This window comes from Typopeltis vanoorti, chromosome 26, assembly GCF_054136105.1.
Source record: "Typopeltis vanoorti isolate ZY-2024b chromosome 26, IOZ_Tvanoo_1.0, whole genome shotgun sequence".
NCBI lineage: Eukaryota > Metazoa > Arthropoda > Arachnida > Uropygi > Thelyphonidae > Typopeltis > Typopeltis vanoorti.
In genome coordinates this window covers 2,440,007-2,467,450 of record NC_143574.1, presented here as the reverse complement: position 1 = coordinate 2,467,450, position 27,444 = coordinate 2,440,007, and the positions used below count along the sequence as shown (strand labels likewise).

Sequence of the window (27,444 nt, the reverse complement as noted above, 5' to 3'; positions counted from 1 at the left end):
TATTACACAAATAAAAAGGAATATGGTATACACATTGTAGAGACATTTAAACATCTTTACATAATTTTGTTTATGGAAGATATTTATTGTCTAGTTAATTAAAATTTGGAATAAAAGTTATATATAACTATTGTTTTGTTGATAAAATTAAGTTTGGTAAAACAATATTCAGCTGCAAGAAGAATATAACAGTAGCATGTGTAGTTTTGCTCTTAATAGATGACTAGTGAAACAGCAAGCCTAACTCTCTCATGTTGAAGTCATTGATGAAAAAATTTTTTTTTCATTTAGCAACAACAAGAATTGGCAAAATGTAGTACATACCTTTTTACATATTGAAATTAAAATCTGTTGATCTGAGCACCCTCAATTGACATTATGCCGACTGAGGGCGCTCAGATGGAACAAATGTTGAATTTTTTATTAATTTGCATATCGCCCGATTAACTTCTTATTTGCACAGTTTGATACCTATATAGATGCATAATTTAATAGGCGATTGATAGAGAACACAGTATACATGAATTATACGGTGTTTCGACATTATGCCGATTGAGGGCACATAGATCGAACAAATGTTGAATTTTTTATTAATTTGCATATCGCCCGATTAACTTCTTATTTGCACAGTTTGATACCTATGTTCCTACCTGATTCCCTTTAATAATCTATATTAAAGGGAATCAGGTAAATGATTCCCTTTAATATAGATGTGTTTTATTTTGACCACATGAAGTAGACATCACATGGAAAAGAAACTTCATTGTTATCACACCAATGATAAAAGTATCTAGTTCCCCACTACTGAACTTCCTTTTGCTGTTTGTGATACCGGACTAGGACATAATTCACAGTCACAAATCATCATGAATGGAGCGTATGCTTTAGTGTGATATGAATGAAACAGCTGATGAACTACAAGAAAGTAACATCGAGAGAGAGAGAGAGAGAGAGAGAGATGCCGTAAAAAAGAAAAGAAACTGATATAGGAAAACAAAAGGGAGTATATTGTAAATGATTCCCTTTAATAAATAAAAATTAAAAGGAATAAATGAATGATGATTTTCTGTGGATTTATTGTTATTATTCAAGTTCCTATTGAAAAGTTAATGTATCTCACTTCAGTAAATTTTCTTTGTGATTGAAGACTGGAAAGAAGTCATTCTCTGTTTATGGAATGGATAGCTATCGAGGAAAAACACAGGACATTCCAAAATAGTTGTATTCATTGTATCCATATAAAATAGTTGTATCCAGGGCCGGATTTAGACTTGCTGAGGAGAAAAAACCCTGCTGCCTCCGTATGAGATCGGCTAACTCGCCTTTCATTGAAATAGTCCATATAAAGATTCCTCCTGTCCCTAAGCTATACAAAACCCAGAGGCCCCCTACTGTTTTAAATTACATCAGCTGGTCTTTTTGTTGTTGTTTTTTGAGGCCCCGGCAGATTGTGAGGCCCTACGCTGTAGCTTTTTTAGCTTATACGTAAATCTGGCACTGGTTGTATCCATAGCGCAATTGGAAGAACGATGGTGCGTTGCACCCCTCAATTCCAAAAGGCCTAAGTTCGAGTCTTGTCATGACAGGAGGAATCTTTATATGGACTATTTCAATGAAAGGTGAGTTAGCCAATCTCATACGGAGGCAGCAGTTTTTTCTCCCAGAAACTCAGGTTTTTCATCCTGCATACAGACAAATCGGCCCTTCAGAACAAATGCAATTTACAGACAAAAAATAATAGCTGTGGTGGTGGTGGGCAGTAGATGGTGCTGATGTAGATGATTGGTAGTAGAGGTTCGGTGTAGTGGTGGAGACAGTTGTACAATAAGGGTCCTCCTGCGATGAGTCTTTGGATTCCTTGGAGTTGTCACGAATAATAATAATAATTCTGTTTCGTTGTTGGGAGCTAAAGCTTATGAAAGAAACTTAATGTTTTTGATTTCTGCTTTAAACAGAAACTGAGTATGCTTGCAGTTATTTGTTCTGTGTGTAATTGTGTTAGAAAATTTGATGCTACTATTAATTGCACTAAAAAATGTGTAAATTAAGGTTCAGTGATGAAAACAGCAAATTTGTTGAGAAATTTAAGATGTTAATTAATTTGCTCAATATCCTAACTTTCTCTAGACATTTTGTAAACTAATGTCAGAACAGACATAAACCCAATGTTTTAAGTTTATGAATGTGTGTGTGTGTGTGTGTGTGTGTGTGTGTGTGTGTGAACAGAACAATCATTATAGTTTTAATTACACACACACGCACCATTTTAATAAAATGAAATAAAAAATTAGATTTTAAGTATGCAGCATAATGAAACAACAAATATATCTCTGATGTTTTACTATGTTGGGGTAAACTGTGAAATAGAAAAAGACATTTATATTAGTTTCATCCATAACAGGAATAGTTAATTATCTTTCAACAAATGATGCAGTCCATCAAAATAAAGTTGTCAACTGGTCACTCATCTGCAAAACTATGGATAGGATTTGAGGTCAGTAAGAGGTCATTTATGTTCAGGTGTAAGTGAGTGGGCAGTGGATCACCTCTTCTTGAACTAGTGGTATATAATGTTGTCATTTTATTACAGATGGTGTTTGCACTAGAAAAGGTGCCCAATTAACTAACAAGACAAATCTGATATTATCCAAGCCTTATCATAATCAAATACCTCCAGAGGTATACAGTATGCTACAATAGCACAAGATTAACTTTGTATTACTACTACACTTCATGATAACTCTTTTTGCAATGCTCACACAATGCTAAAAATATTGAGTTCCTTTCTAATGCATTCCTTTTTAAAATGACTCAGTCATTGATTCTGCAATCTGTTCGCCACCTTTTTTTAATTTCCCTTTCAGAACTTATAGATTGGTGGTCTCTACACTTTGATTCTAATGTTATTTCCAAACCAATTTATTTATTTTTATCTGATTCACACACAAAAGGTCACACAAGATCTATAAGCACCTGTATGTGAGCAAGAGGAAAAGAAAAATCGGTGTGGCTGTGTCGGTGCATGGCCGAAGGGGTTTTACGTAAATACGTCACACCAGCGGATTATATATGTGTTGGGAAGTGTGTAAATAAATGAAAACAAGTTTAATAATCTATTATAATTTTATTTATCATAGGCCTATGGTGTAAGATACAAACGGTAGACAAGATACATCCAAGTTTCTGGCGAAAGTCAAACAATACAAGTGTTACCTAGCATGGTCGCCGTTGTCTGAATGTAAGTGAGATTAAACTCGCATTCCATAAAGTCCTGCAGTGATCGGTTTTGTGACACAACACTGAAGTCACCGGTAATGATGATGGGCGTATGCAGGTCTGGCTCGATATTGGGGATTTTTTTTTTTATGCTTTTCAACTTTTCAAGTATTGCAGCAGGGATCAATGGATACAACATTCTATTGCTGACGATGAAGCATTCAAATGAATACACACAGCACTGAGGATAGATTTAGATACACTGTTGATCGTTACATCGTCCAGGCATATATCTCCCACTGATGGTTGTTCGACTCTAAGCTTATGACTGACATCAATGGTAACAATACGTTAAGGTTCTCGTATATGGAAACTCCACCAACAGTGTGTTCGGATGATGATGAAGTTGACGGTTGATTGCATCTTAGTCACTGGTGAAAACAGTTTTCCAATTTAGTAATAAGAAGGATCAGCAAGTTATACATACCTTTATACATCACTGGAATTAAAATGTCATAGAAAGTTTTTTATACTGATGCATGAAACAGTCATCAAGTGATAACAAAACTTAATCACAATGCTAACAAATGTATCCAGTCCACTATTACTGAAAACTTCTCTTCAGTGTGTTATACTTGACTGTCATGACATCATTCAGATAATTACAAATCAGAAAATACAGTGTACACTTCATGATATGAAGCAAATAGTTTATGGACATAAGAAAAGCATACATTACATATATAGGTAACCCTCGTATAACACGATACTTATACAACGCAGTTTCGATATAACGCCGTCTACAAATTGTAGTATCCCTTGTTCAACGTGGTTTCGATATAACACGGTCTACAATTTCTAGTAACCTTTTATTTTATTTTTCATATTTTTCACCGCGGGACTTAAAAATCTAATTTTATCTTCGTTAAATTTGTGTCTGCCCATATCATGCAAGTAGTTATAAGTATCGAATTTAGTTTTATTGCATCACTGAATAAGGTACTGTACAGAGGCTTTTGCAGTCTGTGTCATTCTCAACAAATAGAACAATTTGAGACAGATGGAATAAAAACGGCACTAACTAATAAATCACGTCCCCTCTCACAGAAACTATGGTGTATAGACTTGAGCAAAACCATATGTTGCACCGAAACACAGTATCTAACTAAAAACTATTGTCCAATTTTTCAATTATGAAATAAGTGTTTGTTTTATTGCATTTGAAATTCTCGATGTCATTATGACAGATCACAAAGGCTAACTTAAAATTAAAAACCACCAAGAATTGAAACATGCCATATAATGAATGCGAGTTCACCTGCCAAGAAGCCATAAAATTCAACCAAGGGTTGAAACGTTTGTGTGAGTTGAGCCAGTCAGTAATGAGAAGTTCCATCGGAATGATAAATGACACCCTGTTGTGAATGTGTTAAAACTAATAGTGAATGTTGTTATGACATTTCAGATGTTATGGAATTCGATTGAAGAGAATTTAGCATTTCAACTCAACACTTGTCGGTTGCTTTTGTCTTTGGGTCGCGTGATCTTTTGTTAATACCGCACCAATCATATGCACATCTTTATAGCTGCTGTCTTGTGCAAAACAAAATTCAGCTTGTACATATTGTAACAATTAAAAAAAAAAAAACTTGAATAATTTATAAGCTTATCAAAGGATATCACCTGTAAATCATTGACATGCCACCTCTGCCACAAGTTTGCCATCTAGGGTTTACTGTATAAAGTGTTTATTGTTGAAAATTGTCTTCGTTTTCTGCCAGGAAAGAAAAATTTAAATTAAATTTTTCTTTAAATTTCTTTAAATCTTATTTAAATTAAATTAAATAAGATTTAAATTTAAAATCATAAGTGTGTTATTCTCAAGCTGAGCAGTTTATTTTTTGGTGAGTTACATACATATGTAATGCTTTTTTTTTTTTATGTAAAAGTTTATTTTTATTGTAATGGCCACTAAAATTGCAACGAAAGGTAAAAAAAACCAACATTGAAGAGGAAATTCATTTCTCTCGAAGAAAAAATTAAAATTTTGGATCGGTTGAAAATTGGAGAAAAACCAGGAGTTGTTGCAAGGACTCTGAATTTAAATGAATCACCAATTCGAACAATCAAACAAAATGAACATAAAATCCGAGAAAGTGTTATTGCTGGGTCAATGGTAAGTGCAAAGCGCGTTGCTCGTGTTTGCAATATTCTAATAGAAAAAATGGAGAAATCTCTAATGATTTGGATAGAAGATTGCACTCAAAAGAAAATTCCTTTGGATGGACACCTTATTAAACAAAAAGCTCTCAAAGTTTATAAACATTTAAAAGAACTCTATCAAGATTCTTCAAAAGAAATCTCTCAGCATGGATTTTGTGCCAGTAAGGGTTGGTTTGAAAACTTTAAAAAGCAGTTTTCTTTGTATAATCTTAAAATCCAGAGAGAATCAGCATCAGCAGACATTGAAGCTGCCCGGAAATACCCAATAGAACTTTTAAAAATCATTAGGGAAGGTGGTTACAGTGCAGACCAGGTGTTCAATGCAGATGAATCTGGGTCATATTGGAAAAAAATGCCAAAATGCACCTATATTTCGAAAAATGAAAGATCAGCTCCTGGATTCAAAGTTTCCAAAGATAGAATTACTCTACTGTTTTGTAGTAATGCATCAGGTGATTACATGACAAAACCAATGTTTATTAACCGATCCACAAATCCTCGTACGATGAAAGGGCTCGAGAAGTCCACCCTACCCGTTTATAGGCAGGTCAACAAAAAGGCATGGGTTACAGCTAGCATGTTTGAAAATTGGTTTTTCAAGTGTTTTGTACCCGATGTAGAGTTACACAAAGAAAAAGAACATGGACTTCAAAATTCTACTAATTTTAGATAACGCACCAGGCCACCCAACAAATTTAAGCCATCCTAATATTAAAATAATTTTGTCGCTTCCGTAGCACAATTGGAAGAACGCCGGTACATTGCACCCTTCGATTGGAACAGGCCTAAGTTCGATTCTCGTCACGATGGGAGGAATCTTTATCTGGACGATTTCAATCGAAGGTGAGTTAGCCGATCTCATACGGAGGTAGCAGGGTTTTCTCTCCCGGAAACTTGGGTTTTTCATCCCGCATACAGACAAATCGGCCCTTCGGAACACACGCAATTTACAGACAAAAAATACTAGTTGTGGTGGGCAACAGATGGCATTGATGGAGATGATTTGTAGTAGAGGTTTGGTGTAGTGGTTGAGACAGTTGTAGGTATCCTTCCGCGATGAGTCTTCGGACTCTTTGGAGGTGTCAGGAATAATAATAATACTATTTCACTTATTCAACCACTCGATGAATAATATCATTTAAGCCATATTATATTTGGCAAACATTTCAATTAATTTTGGAACAAATGGAATCTAATCCAAACATGACACTCCTCAAGCGTGGAAAAAGTTTTCAATACTGAATTGTGTAAAAATTATTTCTCTGTCCATTAAGGAATTACAACCTCTACGCTGAATGCTTGCTGGAACAAAATATGGCCTAAAGCTGTTCTGGAACAAAATTTCATACCTCCAGTGTATGCCGAGCTATGTAGTATAATAAATGTCGTACACACATTTTTGGTGGAGAGGGCTTTTGCGATAAGGTTGAAAAAGAAATTAGTGAATTGATGGAGAAACAGATTTAAATGAGGAGGAACTGGTACAATTAATAACAGCGTCGAACCAAATGGTGGGGAAAGTTCTGCCGAAGATTCTGATTGTGATGAATCCGTTAAAGAATTCAGTTTAAAGAAATTAGCAGAAGGATTGGACTTGGCAAGAAAGTTAGGTTATTTTACGGATAATGATCCATCAATGGAGCGCTTGAGAAAATTCACGAGACAACTGGATATTTGTTTAGTGCCATATTATGAACTTAATAAAAAATTGCAGCATAGTGGAAAGCAAACTCTTATTACTGACATCTTGATGACTAAACCAGCTGAAGTATGCAATGAGAATTATACAAATGATGTCCAAGAGATTTTAAGTGGTGATGACCTCCGGCCACTTAAAGAACATCTACGAAATGTTATTTCTGAAGATAGTGATGACAATTAAAATATCGCTTTATTTTATTGTGTCTAAAACATTTATGCATTATGTGCAATGAAATTTATCTACAATTTGTAATTTTTATAATATGTATTTGTCTCAATAGTTTATGTTTTCTTAACTTACATGAATTACCTGAATTAAATAAAAAATAATATTTTTGTTAGATGTCATTGTTATTTATATAATTTAAAAAAAAGACGATTTCGAAACCTAACCCTACTTTTTCTATGTGATCTAAGTCTCGTATAACGCAATTTATATAATGTGCCGTTTCTATGGAACCTAACATCCGCATTATACGAGGGTTCCTGTGTGTGTGTGTGTGTGTGTGTGTGTGTGTGTGTGTGTGTGTGTGTGTGTGTGTGTGTGTATAGAGAGAGAGATGAAAGATTTATGTTGAAGAAAAGGAAAGTTATAAAACATTCCCTTTGCAGAAAGAAAAAAAAAGATAAAATAAATGCAAGGAATGAATGGATAGCAATTTTTTGTGGATTCCTGATGTGAATTTTTGTTTCACATTGAAGATAAAGAAAAAACATTCTCTATGTTTATGGAAATGACAAAAAGCACAATAACATTACAAAATAGTTGTTTTCATTCTCATTACTGAAAAGTTGAAGCTTATTAAGTAAACGTTTAATGCTTTTAATGGAACATGTGTACTAGGGATAATAACTTATTATTGTCCCAAGATCTCCATGTAGTCAAAGACTCATTGCAGAAGGTTCCTTTGTTATACATGCAGCTCATCATACCGTAGCATAAATACATTCAATTTCTATGCATACATCACATGCTCAGGCAATACATTCCAATCATTCACCATTCTCCATGCAAAAAATCTTTCTTCTTTGCTCACATCCTCCTCATACAGCTTCCAGGGATTACTTCTTGTTTTCCCTGCATTTTATGAAAAACCTCTTAAACGTTAATTTTATGACGACCACTAATCAACTTTTATGTCTATCATATCACCCCTCTTCCTTCTATTGACTAGACTGTAAATTGTATCTTCTTAACCTTTCTTCATACTCAAAATTCCATTCAGTCACCTCTAGACCTTTTCCAATATCTCCTCATTGTATTGAAAACCAAGTAATGAAATCTGTGCACAATAGTCCACATGAGGATTAATCTAGGCCTTATTCTTACTCCTATAAGTCAGTATTCTCTGCATCATCGCCAGAATTTGTGCTATCCTCACAATTCTGGCAACGTGTCCTCTAAATTTCAGATCCTCATCCAGTGTCACTCTAAGATATCTTATTAACTACACCTTCATCAAGCATAAATTCTACGTCCCATCTTTGTCTTCCAAATTTTAAAACCTTACATTTCTCAGCATTGAACTGGCATCCCCATTTACTCAGTCTATCAAGTCTTTGACACTGACACTTTTAAGGCCACAATATCTGCTCTACTCATAATTCTTAAACAGTAATGGCCATAAAACAGACCTCTGAGGCACACTAAATGTTGCAAATCTTGAATGGTAGGAAGATGTGTACCAAGATTCAATGTAAGAATTGGAGAAAAATAAGACCCCCCCCCTTTTGGGGGGGGGGGGTAACAATGCAATCATCCATCCAAGCATACAAAAGGCAGAAAGATTGAACAGAAAAGAAATTAAAAGCTGTTAACTTTAACTTTATCAAAGGACCACAAATCAAGACTGTTATTGGACAACATGCAAGTTACCAACTTTTGGCCCTCTCAGTTATGGATAATTTGCCTATAACTATTTCTAAACAAAGAAAAGGAAGATGAAAGTTGCAATGACAGCCTTTTGTAATTATGCTCTGTTCTTCTCTCATATCAGAATATGAGAATATTCTGATATGAGAGTGATATCAGATAAGAATCTGATCAGAATTTACTTCAATTAACATGAAAAAACACAAGGGATAATTAAAACTATTTAAGGCCATATATTTCAGCCTGAATATTACAGGCCATCATCATCAGTGGCAACTGTTGTTGCCACTGATGATGGCCTATAATATCCGTAAGTATTACTTTGGTAATACTTACGGTAATACTATAATATCCGTAAGTATTACTCCCCATGATGAGTCTGTTAACTCATCACGGGGAGGCCCACTCATGCACTTAACCAGCAACATGTTTATCATAATGAGCTTCGAAGTTATTTACACTACCTGCACTCACAAAACACTCAGGCAATGCATTCCACTCACTAACAACTCTCCCCATAAAAAACCTACTACTCACACCCCTCACGTCTTTATTACTAAAAGATGACTGACTTCCCTGTAGCAAGTCTGTGCTGTCCATCAAAGATAATACCACTAATATCAACCGAATCCTGGTTCTTTATACAACTTCCAGGGAGGCCTCTTGTTCTTCCCATCTTAACATCCACTCTTTTTATAATTTCTTTTGTATTAATCTGATAGAATTCCTAACTAACTTGAAGATCTCTATCATATCTTCTCTTTTCCTCCTACCCACCAACCTCTGTAATCCACTTTCTCTCAAATGCACTTCATAACGAACACTCCACAGAACTGATATCACCTCCTTATTCCTACAATGACATGAAGGGATAAGGAAGTAGTGGTGCCTCTTTGAACCCTCTCTTGTTTCCACATCACAATGAAAACTAGTTGACCAAATCTGTTGAGGTTTGGCAAGTTTTTTAGAGCTGAGGCTGATTCCATGAACAATCTTTCGTATTTATATATATGCTGCAGTGTAGTAAAGTGGCTTTCTTCCATCGTATTCTGTGGCAGGTATCCAGAGCATGGTCCAACAATACAGCCATTCTGGGCTTGCGGACCGTGCTTTGGATACCTGCCAAAGAATACACTGGAAGAAAGCCACATCAATCCACCGCAGCAAATTTAAATATGAAAGATTGTTCATGGAATCAGCCTCAGCTCGAAAAAACTTTTCAAACCTCAACAAATATGGGTGCATTGCCGAAATACAGAAAGTATTGATTAAAGTTTTCTTTTAATAAATATTTAATATATGTTTTCATTTCCTGAAATAATTTAATAGTCATAGTAGTAGTGTGTTCCTACCCCTCACCCCATAAGATCATTACTCAGGCTCACTAGGCATATTGCCTGACAAAATAGTAGCAGCAAAATTGTTTAATAGGTGATCTTCCATAAGTATTACAATTACGTTTGGTGCAGTATATTAATTTTTCATGAAAATTAAATGGCACATAGGTTATATTGCTAATTACTTAAAGATGCCAAGAAATGATATTCTTGGTTTAATCCTTTATCCAAATATAAGCATCAAATGTTTGTGCATGAAGTATCTTCATGACCAGGCTACTCGTATATAGAGGATAGTGATTTCACATCAATTGCCTTAGTACCCCATAATGCAAAGCACATCCTTTTGGATATGTATAATACTATGCATTATGAGAAGGGCCACTACTCAGACAAATTTCAACCAAACCCAGAAAAGATACAAAGGCTAAAGTAAAGCAGAAGTCAATATTTGCCATATACAAGTAGTCAAGTGTCACAACATTTATCTCTGGATTAGAGATAAGTGGTTTTTTTTTTTTGTAGCCCAGTTGTTTGCAAACTCTAAGATAAAGTTTTAAACCAAGAATATAATTTCTTGGCACCTTTGATTTAGTTAAATGTTAAATTTCACTGCTAATAACATTTGAAATAACAATAATAAGGAAATATAAAACTTACATGTAAATACCTTTCCATATCCTTTTCCATGGTGTATATGCTTTGCTTGTTTAAGACTAGTTTGTTTATCTGCAATGGAATAATAATAATTTAGAAAAAAAAGTTTATTTACATTTTTATCTCTTACCCACTACTTGAAATGATAGCTGAGCATTCTAGTATCCTGCTAATATTACTGGTTGCAACTTACTACTACTCTCACACACACATAATGACATGCCATTCTGGTAACAATCCCAAAGATAACTGTGGTATCTGTCTTCAACTTTTATATAAACAAATTATATATTAGCTAACAGCATGCTTTTCTCTGATCTTTCACCAGGAAGATGAGAAAAATCCTTAGCAGTATCCAATCACTAACAAAATTTCTTGACTACATGGTCAAGAAGTTTGGTTTCTAGAGCAGGGTTCCATATCATGTAAAAATAAATAAATAAAATGCAATAAATAAGTTAATAAAAATAGAAAAAATCTTTAACCCATTCACAGTACTACAGAGTTGCAACCTGTTTGGAGCAGGAATCACAAAAAAGATAAATCATCCAGATAAGCACAGCAGATTGTAACTGGATTGTGATTTTCTAAAAAGCCAAGTTACCTAGCCATGAGAGGTCACTGAGGATTAAACATATGGAGAAGATGAAGATAATAAATATACATATAACCACATTCAGAATAAAAAACTAACACTTACTTCTTTTTCTAAATGCTGCCACCTCGATTTAGCAATCTTCGGAGAAAACTGAAGACTTCTTTTGATAGCAAATGCTGAGAGAGAGATTAAAAAAAAAAGTATGAAGTATAATAAAATTTATTTTATTATATACATACTTTTTTTGAAAGAGACTGTAGTATAAAAGGTTTCAGAAAGAGATATTTAGAAAATTCATGCAAAAACATAGGATTTTTTTTTTGTCATATGGCAGTTCATCAAAATATATATATGGCTTTGCAAAATATAAATATACCATTCACATGTGTATGTCCCGTATAAAGTGCATTTGTCACTTAGTTGTAAAATGGAAGTAGAATGCTAAAACATAATATCCCTTTAGCAAATTTCTGCTGATCAAAGAAAATACTGCTGTTTTGAACCCAATTCTGAATCCTAGCCCTCACTAACTTCCAATGACTTATCCACAACCCTACAAATTGGTCTATAATTTGAAACCTCAGTCTTATTGAAACAATTCTGTCCTCTTTCCACTCAAATGGAATTTGCCTATTACAAGATGCTTGTTAAACAAGTATGTCAAGGTGGTGGTTAATTTACTGGAAGAATATTCTCTCCAAACACATTACTATGTCATTATTGTAGACAGGCTTATACGTTGGTTATGCATTTCTAAATCACTAAGGGAATTGAACAACATAGATCCGAATATAAATTAAATTATACTTTAATAAATATTTCCGATATTTCGGCAACGTCACGTTGCCATTTTTAAAAGGAACTTACAAAAAAGGCACGTGCACGCAGGCACTACAACACAGTAACTGAGAATGAAGATATGAAGCTATCGTTCTCCTAGAAGTCCTGATGGTGCCCTCTAGCGGGCTAAGTAGGTGTTCTTGGCCGTTGGGCTGAAGGTCTGCTAATGTATGCCTCCCAAATTTGGGGCAGTCGCATACAACCAAATTTGTTGAGGTTTGGGGAGTGTCTTAGGGTTGAGGCTGATTCCATAAAGCTACGGTGTATTACTGCAACTTTCTTCCACCGTATTCTGTGGCGTGTATCCAGAGCATGGTCTGCAAGACCAGAATGGCTGTACTTGTGAAACCGGATGTAGTCCTTGTGTTCAGAAATTCTGATATTCGCCGTCCTGCCTGTATGGCCAAAGTAAGACAGTTTACAACTGCAAGGGACCTGGTATACACCAGGTAGGTCTAGGGGAAGTGGTTGGTCTTCGGTGAAGCAGATAAGGGATGCCAATTTTCTGTAAGGCCTGTAACAGGAGGTGAGGTCATGTTTTTTTAAATTTTTGGTAATTTTTTCCGAGGTGCCTCGGATGTAGGGAATGGTGATGGATTTAGAGTAATCTTTGTTGTGTGTGTGTGGGGGGGGGGGGGGGGGGCTGTGGTTTGTAGGTTTTAATATTTTTTGGATTTTTTTTTTTTGGGGGGGGGGGGGGTAGCCATTGGCTGAGAAAGTATTGAGGATGTGATTTAGTTCAGTGTTTAGGGCCATGTCGTTAGAACAGATTAGTTTAGCCCTGTTGTATAGTGTTTGTTGTGAGGGGGAGGAGAGGATTGTTAGTGAATGTATCTGCCTGTATTGGTGGGTTTTCTATAAACTGAGAAAACCAAGGTTCCATCAGGCTGGCGGATGATTAGTGCGTCTAGGAAAGGGAGGCTGTTGTTTTCCTCTTTTTCCAGGGTGAACTTTATGCTTAGTATGCGACTGCCCCAAATTTGGGAGGCATACATCAGCAGACCTTCAGCCCAACGGCCAAGAACACCTACTTAGCCCGCTAGAGGGCACCATCACGACTTCTAGGAGAACGATAGCTTCATATCTTCATTCTCAGTTACTGTGTTGTAGTGCCTGTGTGCACGTGTCTTTTTTGTAAGTTCCTTTTAAAAATTGCCAAAATATCGGAAATATTTATTAAAGTATAATTTAATTTATATTCGGATCTATGTTGTTCAATTCCCTAAGTGATTTAGAAATACTATGTCATTAATTTATGTTAATGACTTAACTAGTTGGAATAATTCACCATTAGTATATTTCTCTTCCTCCATTCTCACTGCATTCAAGCTCCCCATTATATTCTACTTATGAGTATGAAATACCTTGATGAATTGCTCAATATCACAATTATTCACTGTAATGGTTACAATCCTTCCGTTTTCACCAACTAATATCCTCTTTCTCCCATAACCATTCTTAGAAAAAGGAGATACTGGCAAGGAGAAAGCACGTAATACGAGGGAAGGAATTTACAGAGTTATTGAAGATAGCTTCTTAAGCAGGATATAATGGAAGGCACTTTTAGTACAGAATTTAGTAACAGCATCCAAGAATCTCTCAGTAAATAGCTGCTGTTATATCCCCAGATGATGCAAGCATTCATACAGTTTTAACTTGAGAGGTAGCAAAGCATAATGAAGTTTTGTTCAAAAAATGGTTATGTGTAGAATTATAATATGGGTGATGAGAATATAATAAACCAAGAAGAGCTTGGGACTGTGCTGAGAAACTGAACTGTAGAAGAGCCAGAACATAGTCAGCAGTATCTGTAGGATGCCATAGCTTACTGCATCTCTGAGTTAGGAAATAAATTGTGGGAAGAGATAAATGGATAAACAAAACTACAAAACAAAAGCTACACATAAAAAGAAAATATTGTGGAACCAATATCAGGAGAAATGTAATAGCCAGACATGGGAGAATATTAAAGAGTAAAGAACAAAATCAGATTATTAAAAGAACCTGGATGAAGAGAACAGAGGGAATCTATAACAATTAGTTAGGTGACAGTTTTCTAACGGCTGCAGAAATTAAGTTCCATTTCATTTAATGTCTGGCAATATCAATAGTGTTCAAATGAATTTCATTGTGATAGATGAGACTGGTGAGCAGTGTTCAGCAATTTTAGATTGTGCAGTGATAAATGTCCATGTGTTTCTTGATTCAAAAAAGAAAAGTTTATGGGAATAGGGTTGGGGTAATGCAAAACTGAATGCACATTCATAACCTAAACATTACCAAACAGTACATAATCCTAATAAAAAGAATATCTAAGCAAGCTCTTTGTTTAAAGGAGCACCCTACTCTAACCTACATCTGGCTACAATTTATGCATAATTATGACATGAAATGCAATTTAAAAATTGACAAAATAAAAATATTAATTCAAACACCAGTAATAAATAAACAATATGAAGGACATTTGATACTGTGAATTTCTTTTATTCATTCTAGTATATGGATATAGTATAAAACCAAGACTAATCAGTGCCACCAGGTGGTGTCTGATGGTAGGACTGTGTTTGAACTCCGAAAGAAGTTATTTAGTTTTAAAAAAATAGCGTTATCAGTTAAAAAAAAGTGTGCTAGAATTAGAGTGTATTGTGGAGTTAATTAGTTTAGCTTAAAAATTTGGTTTTATAAACAGTGTTAATTTAGTGTTTAGATAAGATAGCATGGCACATGGCACCAGTGCGAAGTAGAGCAATGGCATCCAAGTCATCATCATTGTTTAAAGAATTGAATCAAAGGGACTTCGCCCAATGTAATGTTCTGTGGAATGTATACTTTACCAAGAGCAGCTGGAGATTGGGTTGAAAGCGATAGTGGTGGGACAGTGTGTAAGTGTCATGAAAGTGAGGATCAAAAGTGTGTCTCAGGTCGCAAGATTGACATAGTAGATGAAACTATGATAAAGAGCCAAGAGGCTATTTTTCTGGCGGCGTAAATTAAGTTAAGGGGATAATAAATCCCTCATTATTTTAAAGCCGGATACGAAACTCAGAGATCAAAATCTAAGAGTTTCATGCCGAAGAATTATCGGCGAGTCCATTCGATAGATTTCAATCTCCGAGTTTCGTATCCGGCTTTAAAATAATGAGGGATTTATTATCCCCTTAACTTAATAGTAGATGAAAGTCAGAATATGATTGAAAATTGTGATGTAATGCCAGAGAGTGAGAGTGAACGTGACATGGTTGAAAGTGAGAGTAAAAGTGTCAAATGAGAGAATAGTTTGATTGATATATATATATATACACAAAAAAAAACGAAGAGTTAGCTGCAACGAGGGAGATAGCTCAGTTGCGCAAAGTGATACATAGGGCGAAGCGAAAGTTGGAGTGATTCCAAAATTGTCTACCAAGTGGATTAGCTAACAACAAAAAAGAAACAAGTGTGAGATAATAAAAATGATGGCATGATTGGGAGAGAAAAAAAACAAAAAAAAAATTAAGGAATGGGAGTTATACAGCGATTCTATCATAAAAAGTGTGATCGATGGGAGTTTGACAAAATCGTGCTTTCCAGGCATGAAAATTAATGATGTAAATAAGGTTATTAGAGCACCAAAGCATAGGGTCAAAGAAATGATTATAGTGGCCGGTATGAATGATTTAAAAGGAGAAAAGTATGGCATAAGATATAAGACTTGAAAAATTAGTAGCAAAAGAAGAGAGAGTTAAAAAAGTGAATCAATTATGGTATGACAAAATAAAGCTGAGAAAGAGGGTCATAATAGCAAATGACTCAATGAGTATGTTATGCAGGAGGAGGAGTGGTGTAGAGGTTGTGGATGTGTGGAGTGAGTCTGATGGGAAAAAGGACTTATACAAGAAGGATGGTTTGTATCTGAATGGATTTGGTGTTCAGAGACTGGAAAAATTGTCGTTGAATGAAGTGAAATGGGGGGGAGGGATGTGCAGAATCAGGGAAACTAGACCTTTTTGGGGAGGGAGAGCTGTTGAGTGGATATGTAGACATCAGTGAGGCAGTTGGGTGTAAGAATGTATATAATATGCCTGAGTTAGTACCAATGGTAACAAACCAGAATAGGATAGTTAGTATAAGGCATCAAGATAGGGATTGGTGTAAGTGGCTTTCGCACTTTATGTACACTAATGCCAGGAGCATTAGGAACCAGCAGGAGGAATTTTTGGCCTTGGTTAGCTCATCCCAGCCAAAGGTTACTGGCATTAGTGAGACATGGCTAACAGAAGATGATATAGTTAGTGGGATAGAATGTGAATGGTATAGTGTGTTCATGAAAGATAGAGAGAAAGGAATGGGGGGGGGGAGTGTTATTGATGACAGCTGATGAACTGCAGCCAAAGGAAATAGAAGTTCGACTGCAGGACAGTGAAAATAGTACATTTGAGGCTATCTGGTGTGAGACTGAGGCCAGCAGAACAAATATACAGTTGGGTGCTGCTATAGACCAGGGGATGGAAAGATGCATCGGCAAATAGACTCAATGAGTAGAGGACAGGCAATTATTATGAAGAATTTCAACTATGGTAACATTGATTGGAAGGCAGAGAGGACACATGGGAGAAAGGAAATAGACTTTATGCAGTTACTAAGGGATAATATAGTAAAGGTTTGAGAGTGCTCGATCTAGTAATTGCATATGAAAATTTGTTTATAACGAATATATGGTCTTGACCTGGGAGGTGGCTAAATGTGTGGAATTTTCAGTTAAAACAGGATATATGTGGACTTACCAGGCTGGAAAGTATGACAAGTTTAGGATATTGCTTGGATTAGTGCCATGGCATGTAAAACTGCAAGGGCTGGATGTAGATAGCATGGGAAGTAGTAAAGGAGTGCTTGGGTGAGGTAATGGCTGACTACATACCTAGAGTCAGGAGAGTAAATCAAGTAAGAGTTAAATGGATGAATAACACCATTAAGCTGGAGCTGCAAAAAAAAAAAAAAAAGAAACAATTGTGGAGGGAATTTAAGGAGAAAGGTGACCTGCAGGCACATGAACAGTACAAGGTACAGGCCAGAAAAGTAACTAGTGTGGTAAGAAAAGAAAAAGCAGATTATGAAAGGAAGTTAGCAATGCAAGCTAAAGAAAATCCCAAAACAGTTCTTTCAAATATGCTACAATAAAAAATGTATACAGCAGAATGATTTTAAGGAATGCCGAGGGTAGGAAACTGAATCAGTCGAAATAGTAGAATTAATAAGTGAATGCTTTTCAAAGAGTATATCATCCAGGCAGTGATATTGCAGGAATGAGGGAACTGATGGCTTATACAGGAACTGAGGTAAATGAAATGGAAGTGAATAGCATATTACAGAACCTTAATGTGAACACATCCATGAGATTGGATGGTATACCAGCTCTGGGTTAGTCCTGAGGGGGTAGAAAAAGGAGAAAGTAGTTCCATTGCATAAGGGAGGCTCCAAGACTGCTGTTGCAAATTACTGACTAATCAGAATGTCAGGAGTCATCGTCAAAGTATTGAAGTTGGTCTAGAGCAAAATACAGGAATGGAAATGAGATACTGTATGGGGGCAGCATGGTTTTGTGAAGGGTAGATCATGCCTTGGTAACACTCACATTTTATAATACAGTGATGGCTGAATTGGATAAGGGTTAAACAGGCTTACAGTGACGCTGCTGGACTTTGCAAAGGCCTTTGACAGGACACCACATGGAATTCTAATCAGTAAACTGCAGCACATGGAAATAGGATTGGTGATATGGATAGGAGGGTGGTTGATGGAGAGCTAGAGAGTAGTTTATTCAGGAGTAGAGTCCAAAAGAAGGCCTGTGAATAGTGGTGTGCTGCAGGGGTCTGTTCTTGGACCACTGGTATTTAATTTGTTCATTAATGATATAGGAAAGGATCTGAGAGGAACTGTTCAGTTATTTGCTGATGATGCAAAGTTGGATAGAGCAATAGTGAATACACAATGTAAAAATTTTACAGGATGATTTGGATCGATTGCCAGACTAGGCTAAGGAGAACAGATGTCAGTTAAATGTGGCAAAGAGTAAGGTTATGTATTTTGGGGTGAAAAAATTATCAGCAGTATACCACATTGGTGAAACCATACTCCAGGAAATTGACAAAGTCAGAGACTTGGAAGTGTTAGTGAATAGGAAGTTAAAGTTTAGGGGACACAGCAAAAGTGGCTAAAGCAGCTCATCAGATGGTTACCGAAGAATACCTTGATGAGCAGAGACAAGCAGATTACTTTTCCTCTTTATCGAGCCGTGATAATATCCCATCTACTGTGCACAATTCTAGGCTCCAGGGTTTCTTCATGATGGGAGGAGGTAGAGGAGATCCAGAGGCAAGTGACCAAGATGGTAGCTGGTCTATGGAATGAACCTTACAAGAATAAGTTACAGAAACTGGTTAATAGGCAGAAAATGGGTGATATGATTGAGACATTCAAATTACTGAGGGGTTTTTAAAAGATTAATTCAGAGAAAATTTTTCAGAACAGGTATGCTGGTGGGAGAACTTAGAAGCCATCCATGGAAATTGAGCAAGAGTATATTTAGCAATGGTATTAAAACTAGGTTTTTTACTTGAAGAGTGGTGAATGAGTGGCATAAGCTACCAGTCTGTTGTGGGTGCCATGATTGTGAATGAGTTCAAAGCAAAGTATGATAGATACTATGCAAATTCTGAATAGTTCTTGACATGTTTAGGGACTTCCTTGATGAGTAAGGACTCCTTGGAGTTGCCTGTAATAATAATAAATACCATCAAATTTTGATATATCATTTAACCAAATAAAAAAGAGTTACAAAAATTATATTAAATCCAAGATATAAAAGGAGTGCATGAAAGAAATATAACATTTAAAGCAATCTTGTGGAAAAATAATTAACTAATGTATAACTTGCTTGTCAGATGTCATCTCCTTCCAGAAGGTTGGCTACCATGAGCTTCCACCATGTATGGTTTTGTGCTTCTCTTTTACATTCTTCATAAGACAAAAAAGGTCCAGTCCTTAATATTTCCCATCCAATCTGTTCTTTGTCTTCCTCCTCTTCTTTTTACTTGTATCATTCCTTCTAGAAGTGTTTTTGGTGGGATTCATGCCTTAGTATATGACCAAGGTAGGTGGTTTCCTTTTCTTAATGGTTTTCAACAAAGTCCTATCTTCTCCAATCATTTGTAATATTTCTAAATTAGTTTTTCTGGCAGTCCATGGGACTAAGGATTCTTCTGAAGATCCACATCTCAAAGGCTTTTAGTTTATTTTCATAGTATTTTGATATTGTCCAGGTTTCTGCTCCATATAGCAGGGTCAACCCATACGTAGCATTTGGACAGCCTAATTCTTGTTTTTGTGTGAATTTCCTTTGAGGTCACAATGTTTTTCATGCTAATGAAGGCTGATCTAGCAATTTCTATTCCTCTCAATATTTCCTTATCGCACTTTCCATTCTCTGTAATTAGTTGACCCAAATATATATAACTCTACTTGATCGAAGGTATTTCTCTGATCTTAATATTTATATTGGGTATTTTCCCTTTTTCTAGAAGGAATGGTTTTTTTGAATTTGAAATTAACTCCGTATTTTTCAATTAGTTTTAGCGTCTCTTCTAGTAGGTTTTGAAGATCTTTCTTATTTTCAGCCAGCAGTACTGTATCGTCTGCATATCTTAAGTTGTCTATATTTCTGCCTCTTATGCTGACTCACCCCTTTAAATTCTAATCGATGGAAGATATTTTCAGTATAGAAGTTAAACAATATAGGAGAAAGAACAAAGCCTTGTCTGACACCCTTCATTACTGGGGATTCCATCAAGGTTTCTCCTGTTTTTTTATTGAGGCAGTTTGCTCCCAATGTAGATTTATCAGTAATCTGGTATCTTCACCATCTACTCCTAATTTTTGATGCATTCTATTAAATGTTCATGTTGTATCTTGTCAAAGGCCTTGGTGTAGTCAATAAAACATAAGACTTCTTTCTGCTTCTGCAGATATCTTTCTATAATAGTTCTAATGTTGAAGAGTCCTTCTCTAGTTCCTTTATTTTCCTGAAAACCAGATTGTGTTTCATTAATTTCCAATTTGATTTTATGTTTATTTCTTTCTAGGATGATGTATAACAAAACTTTTGCTATCTGACTGATTGTTCTGTACTCTTCACATTTGATTGTCTTAGATTTTTTTTTTTTTTTTTTTTTTTTTTTTTTTTTTTTTTTTTTAGGTATTGGTAGGAATGTCTAATGCTTAAAATATTTTGGCAGGTGTCCAGTTTCATATATTTTGTTACATGTCAGTCAGTAATCTTATGGCCTTATCGTTTAAAGCCTTTAGATATTCTGCCAGAATACAAATGGTAAATTCATTATTGTATGCATGTCTGTATTCTGACTTATTAATTATATGTAACAGTTGTGAAGTTATCAAAACATCTAATATGTGTAATTAATTGTTAATAGGCTTTTGTTATATAAAACTTTCTTGTACCAGTACCCCTGATGATGATGTAAGTCTTACAACTTATGAAACTTGTCAGGTTTTAATTGCATATTTTTATTAAACTCTTTATTTACATCAATATGGTCTCAATACTGAAAACTTCCCACAGACCTGCTAAATCACAGAAATTTACGTTTGCATCATAATATTATATTCTAATTTCAAATATATGTACCAGTATTTTTTTTTAATAGTCTGAATCTGAGTACAGTAAGTACAGTAAGAAGATTGAAAGAATAGAAATGTTTATACTTACTTTCCCTTCTGCGACCAACTCTACCAGCCACTTTATCTGACATTGGTTTAGCAAGCCTCCTTAGAGCCATTACTTCCTCCTGCTTTCTTCTGAGTACAGATTCCTTAAGTCTTTTTTCTGCTTCCAAGGAACGAATTTGATTTTCTTTAGCTCTGCTCTGCTTTTTAAGTTGTGCAATTTCTCGATTTCTCTTCTGATCTGCCTCTTTATGCTTCTGTGCTTCTTCTTTCATCTTATTCATCAGTCGAACCTATACAAAAGGAAAAATTATGGTGTCACTCAGAAATTGAAGCAAGATGAGACTATAGGTCATAATTCAAAACAAAATTCCTCCCCTGTTAAACCTGTTGGATTCTAATTATGTAGAAAATAGAATAAATGTTGTTTGATTCAGAATCCAACATGATTTTCCGTCATAGGAACTGTGTTTGTAGATATTATTTGGTGTAAATGGCATGAATTATAATTGATATTGTGTAACTACTTTAATTATGTCAAATATTTAATTGCTTAATCAAAGAAATGTGTTAATGGTAAATAGATTCTGTATTAAATGTTATTAAGCTGTTTTATTTATTGTTTTGTCAATATTCTAAGAATTTATATTTGTGATTTAACTACGCATTTATTGAAATGCGATCATTCTATTTATTCCTTTTGTGAAAGCTTAATGTTATGTAATAACTCAATGTAGTTGTATAGCGTAATGTAACATTCGCCAGAATGTTTACGTCTATCGGTTGTCATGGAGACGCATGAAAATAAACGGGCGCGTGTGAAGGGAGCGTTTGTGGAGAAGAGAAAAAAATAGATACGTAGTTGTGAGGGTCGGGACGGAACTTTGGAACTATAAGGTAGCAAGGAAGTAAACTAAAGAAGTAGATGTAATTAAAAGGTTCTTAGGGAAGAATTGAGTAGATATTTTTTTCATAAGTGAATCTTATAGTTGGCTGAAAGCAAAGTCAGCCGTAGTAATAAAGGAAATTATTGTCGTAATCGGATAATTAGAGAACTGGACATTCAAAGAAGAATTCTGAATAAATCCAGTCAGTCTGCAATTACGATTTATTTCTATACTACGAAAAAAGGAATTGTACGGAGTTAAACTAGTTGATGAATGAAAAATAAGAATAATTAATGTACCTTATAGTTTTTATCTGGAGTTTTGAAGCGCGATTAATAAGGCTTAGTTATAACCTTGGAGAATTTTTATAAATGTGTTTCGCAAGTATGATAAATACAAATTGAAAGTGTGCTCACAAAATATTGGAAGTACTGAAGATTATTTCTGGTAAGGACAGTCACATTAGTTTATTTCAGTGTATGAAGATTTAAGTATTAGTTCCGTTGCGCTGTTTGTAACATTAACTGTAGCTTACCATCGAGGCTGAGAGTTGAAACTATAGACATTGAAATGATATCTACCGTGGTTAGTGCCTGTTATGAGTTAATCGTAGAGTGTAGCTGAGAGACACAAGGAAACTGTTTAAATAAGAATTTCTATTGTAATAAGTTGAGTATAGGAACTTTGTAATTCTGAAATTGTGAAATTGTATGTGAAAGTTTGAAAGATTGATTTATTGTGAATGACTTGACCTGATGTACTAGCTTGACTGAGTTATCATATTTAAAAGTGGAATACATGTATTTTGTTATATAACCATATATTAAATGTTTTGTTTGTTAATTTAAATATTGTGTTTGCCTGAATTTCTTTTTACTGCACCGTTCACAAAAATTCGGATCTAGCGGGAATCCCAGAAGGAAAGAAAATAAATACCATCGGCCTGAATGAGTGAAAAGACTGCTAACTAATTTTGAATTAATCTTACTAATTCATATAGACTTATCTAAGGATAGAGTGGCGCAGTATAATAGAAATTTCTCTACCCTTAGATCAGTGATTAATTTGCAATTAGTTTTCCTTTATTTTATGAAAGTGACTTTTAGCAAGATGGCGGATTTAGAACATAACATGAAAATAGAACGTCACGACAAACCCACTATCTGGTGACACTATGTGGATGATGTGTTTGCAATTTGACCTTACACACTTTCCTTTCGCATTTGAAAAGTCAACATCCAAGGATCCAATTCATGGTAGAAATAGAAAGTAACAACAGCCTGCCCTTCCTAGACACTAGTTATAAGACAAATAGATCCCAGACCTTTAGTCTACAACCCCCCCCCCCCCCACACACACACAGGTAGATACATCCATCAATAGTCACATCATCTCCCACTCCCAACAATTTGGGACTATAAAAACCTTAGTCCTCTGGGCAAAATTAATTTGCTCAGATAACAATGCATGCAACACAGAACTCACCCACATAAAAAATAAAAATAAATAAATAAATAAAAAAAAATTTTTGGCCAATGGCTACACCTTCCACCAAATACAAAGAATAGTAACATCACATACCCACACCTACCTTCCCCCTCCCAAACATAGATTACAGCAAATCTATCACCGTCCCTTATATCCAAGGGTCACAGAAAAGGTGGCCAAGATGTTTAAAAAAAGCAGAAACTTGTGACCACCTATAAACCACACAAAAAGCTATCAGCCCTAATCTGCTCCCCCAAAAACCAGCTACAACCACTGGATTCACTTAAGAGTTTCAGATACCCTGCAGCTGCAACATTTCCTATTATGAACAAATAGGTAGGAGAGTCAACATCCATATATCAGAGCACCAAGATAACATCCAATTCCACCACTACGGATGCTCAGGATTGGCAGACCTTACCCTGGACACCCAGCACAGGATCCACTGAAGAAAGCCACCTCACTCCATAAAGCAAATTCAAGCTCAAGAGGCTTTTCCATGAATAGCTGCAGCTCTCACCAACTATCCCAACCTAAACAAATGTGGCTGTATCAGACTCCCCCCCCCCCCTCATATGGGAAATCCTCATCTGCAGACAGTCACAGCCCAACAACCAAGAACACCAAACTGAAGCCAAAAGGTGGCATAATTGTAGACTTGAGGTCTTCCTGTATTTCTCCAGATTTTCTTCTTTGTTACTGAAGTGTGCTTGCATGCACATGTCTAATAGAAGCATATTAATCCCTGATGATGCTGATTTGACTTTGGTAAAATATATGATAATAAATAAGTTTAATTATTAACAAATATGTTGTCAATTTTCTTAAACAATATATGCTAGAGAATCAAAATATAAGCCTAAACACAAGGATTATTTCTGACCAGCTGTTTCAAATTATGCAGTATAAACACTGTAAAACTTTTGTGTCATATGTCCATATTTTACATTTTTCGGTTGAACATCACTCACTCCAGCTGCCTTTTCACATTTCAGGTTTATGATAGTCGTTTCTAACTCAAGTGCAGATATGAACTAAAGTTGCATTCCTCTTGAATATTTTGTACCACAGCACTAGCACTGATTATTTCATTAAAGCATCCATTTTCCATTCTGTTTCCATTCTTTCAAAGTAATTGACTCCAGACATCAAGAATAACTTTCAGGCTTTTATGTTGCCTTTGGCATAATGGTGGATTTCTATACTGCTCATTCCTTCATTAATAAACGTTTTCAGCAACTTGCAGAAAATTTTGCCACTTACATGATATTTACCTTTTCATGGCAGAATCATATTAAAAATGAAAATATTTAATATGATTCTTGACATTATTAGCATTCAAGAATGTATAAGCTAAACTAATCTAATGTGGTATCGGTCAATTAAATAGAATGAGAGAGGACAGGATAGCAAAACAGGTGCTGATGCCAAGAAAGAGACAGAGGAAGACTAAGGTCCAGATGGATTAATTCAGCAATAATATGTCTTACAAGAACAAAATGTTAGATATGACAATATTAGAGTGCTGATAAGTAAGAGACTAATTTGGAGGAAAATTGTGGATAGGTGATTGATCTTGTCCCTTCTACATGTTAGGCCTACTGGCTTGTTACAGAGTTATCTTAAGCCCTTATAAGTTGTACCCATCCCAAGAATAAGGTGACAGGCCCTATGCTTTCCAGTATATTCTATGGCTGTAGCTGTACGTGTTCATGGGGCTGGTTTGCCTGCTTGCAGGAGGGAAAACTCTGCTGTCCTTAGCCAGTCTTGGGCATGGATAGCAGGTCCTGGGTTCGATCCCCCGTCGCTGATGTGAATGTCTGAGAAAGATCCTTAAGCTCTTCACGTCAGTGATGGGGGATCGAACCCAGCACTCCTTTCCCAGGCATATGGTTGCAAAGCTCATAGCCACTAGGCTAACCAAATGTAAACTTAATCATGTAGTGCTGTCATAGCAGCCTGAACAACCCTTGAAGGTACATAAAGAAATTGATGATGTTCTTACCAGTCTTCCCATGACTCTGTTTCATTACTTTTATACATAATTTAGCTTTCATAGATTGATCTCTGTATTCTTTGAGGACAGCTGGTTGAATACTACAATTTTGACCTTTTACTTGCCATAAAATTTCAATATGCTTTCTTCTTTTCCCAGAGTGAAATCTAAACTTAAGAAGTTGGCCATAAAGTTATCATTTTTCAGTCTTTGCATATATAACTTAACCACATGCTTTACTATGTTTGGCTCACACTGATGAGGTCTCAAAGGTCAAAACCAGTCTGGGTAATAGTCAGACCCAGAAGTCAAACCAAGGTTGAACTATTGCAGAAGTTCATATTTCTGCGGTCATATTACCTTGGTAATATGACTCTGTGGTCATATTACCAAGCCAACCTTAGTATCACTTCTGGGTCTGGCTCCCACTGATGCGATCTCAAAGGTCGAAACCATTCCGGGTAGTGGCCCTTCCCATAATGCATGGCATTATACATGTCCATAAGAATATATGCATTGTGGGACACTAAGGCAACTGATGTGAAGTCTATTGCTTCTACATACAAGTAGCCCAGTCGTGAAGTGACTTCACATGCAAACTTTGCTTGCTTACACTTGGACAAAGGATGAAACCAAGAATATAACTTATCAGCATCTTTAATTTATGGTATAACCAAGTGGAAAAACTTCCAATATCTATCTCTAACCCAGAGTATTTTAGTAATAAGGTGTGACACTTTTTGACTACTTCTATATAGAAATATGACTTCTCATTAGTTCAATCTTGGTATCCCTTCTAGGTCTGGCTCACACTGATGAGAAGGTTATAAAGAGACATGGATTTGAAAACCAACAGTATGACATACAAATGTTTTATAATATTGTACTGTGAGATAATTTCTGTATTTAGAAAGAAGCAAGAGATATCAAATTTTTGGCTAGGTGGTATAGACCAGCGCTTCCCAAACTGTGGGCCGCAGCTCCCTTGGGGGCTGTTAGTTTTATTGAGGGGGCCATAAAATAATGAAAATAAATTTAAAATGTTTTAAGACTAAGTAGATATTTTTTATATTTTAATGGAAAAATTCACACATTGGTGTTGGTTCACAAATTTTGCTTCTTGTATATTTCGGTGCTTAATGAATATTAGTAAATGTATGCTTATTCATATAAGTTTCATTTCAAAGGTATTGATAAGAAGACAAAAAAAAGCTTGCAAATGCAAAATCCTGCACTGATAAAAAAGGCCAAGTTTTTCGCAATTTAAATTAATGTTTCATTGCTAGCGTACACAGGTGTGCCGATGCACAGGAAAGAAATAAGCTTGGTGTGTATGTTTTGTATTGAATATAAATACAATAAATATTATAATAATATATGTCTGTATTAGGATTTTTTTTTTCTAATGGGAGCCGTGAAATCGGGGCTTTGACATCCATAAGTTTGAGAAGCACTGGTGTAGACAACAAACATGCAATATTCACCAGGAGTAGATAAAATTGTCCATTTTTACTATGAGAAGTTTTTTAATGGTTGCATCATCTTAGTTCAATGTGGTCTTATGGTCAATTGCTGGGATGACTCTGGAGAGCAATCCCAGACAGAGAAGGCCAACACAAGATAAGGTTAACCATTTGAGTATCAGTCATCTTTGCAGTTTAGTTTTAATCGGTCTTTTGGTTGTTCATCTGCATGAGACTGGTAAAAAAGGAAAACTGATAGCCTTTGGCTATATGATGATATAAAAGAGCTGATGCCTTTTCTCTTCTTCTCATACTATTTGTCCTTTTCTTTCTCCTAATACTACAGGCTCTCTTGAACCCCTATACTAACTACTATACGCCTAAGATGAGCACCCCTTTACTTCATCTCAATAAAGGTTGAAACCAGTCTGGGTAATGGTTCTTCCC

General features: G+C 35.5%; 1 protein-coding gene across 1 annotated transcript in view; it reads right to left on the bottom strand.

Moving 5' to 3' along the window:
* LOC150092268 (kinesin-like protein KIF21A) overlaps positions 1 to 27,444 on the bottom strand; it is a 524,778-nt gene that overhangs the window by 228,247 nt on the left and 269,087 nt on the right. The window contains exons 18-20 of the mRNA XM_090415090.1: positions 21,207 to 21,456; positions 11,708 to 11,781; positions 11,011 to 11,079 (exon numbers count right to left, since the gene is read on the bottom strand). Of these exons, the coding sequence (XP_090271216.1) occupies positions 11,011 to 11,079; positions 11,708 to 11,781; positions 21,207 to 21,456 (393 nt within the window). The remainder of the gene's footprint in view (positions 1 to 11,010; positions 11,080 to 11,707; positions 11,782 to 21,206; positions 21,457 to 27,444) is intronic.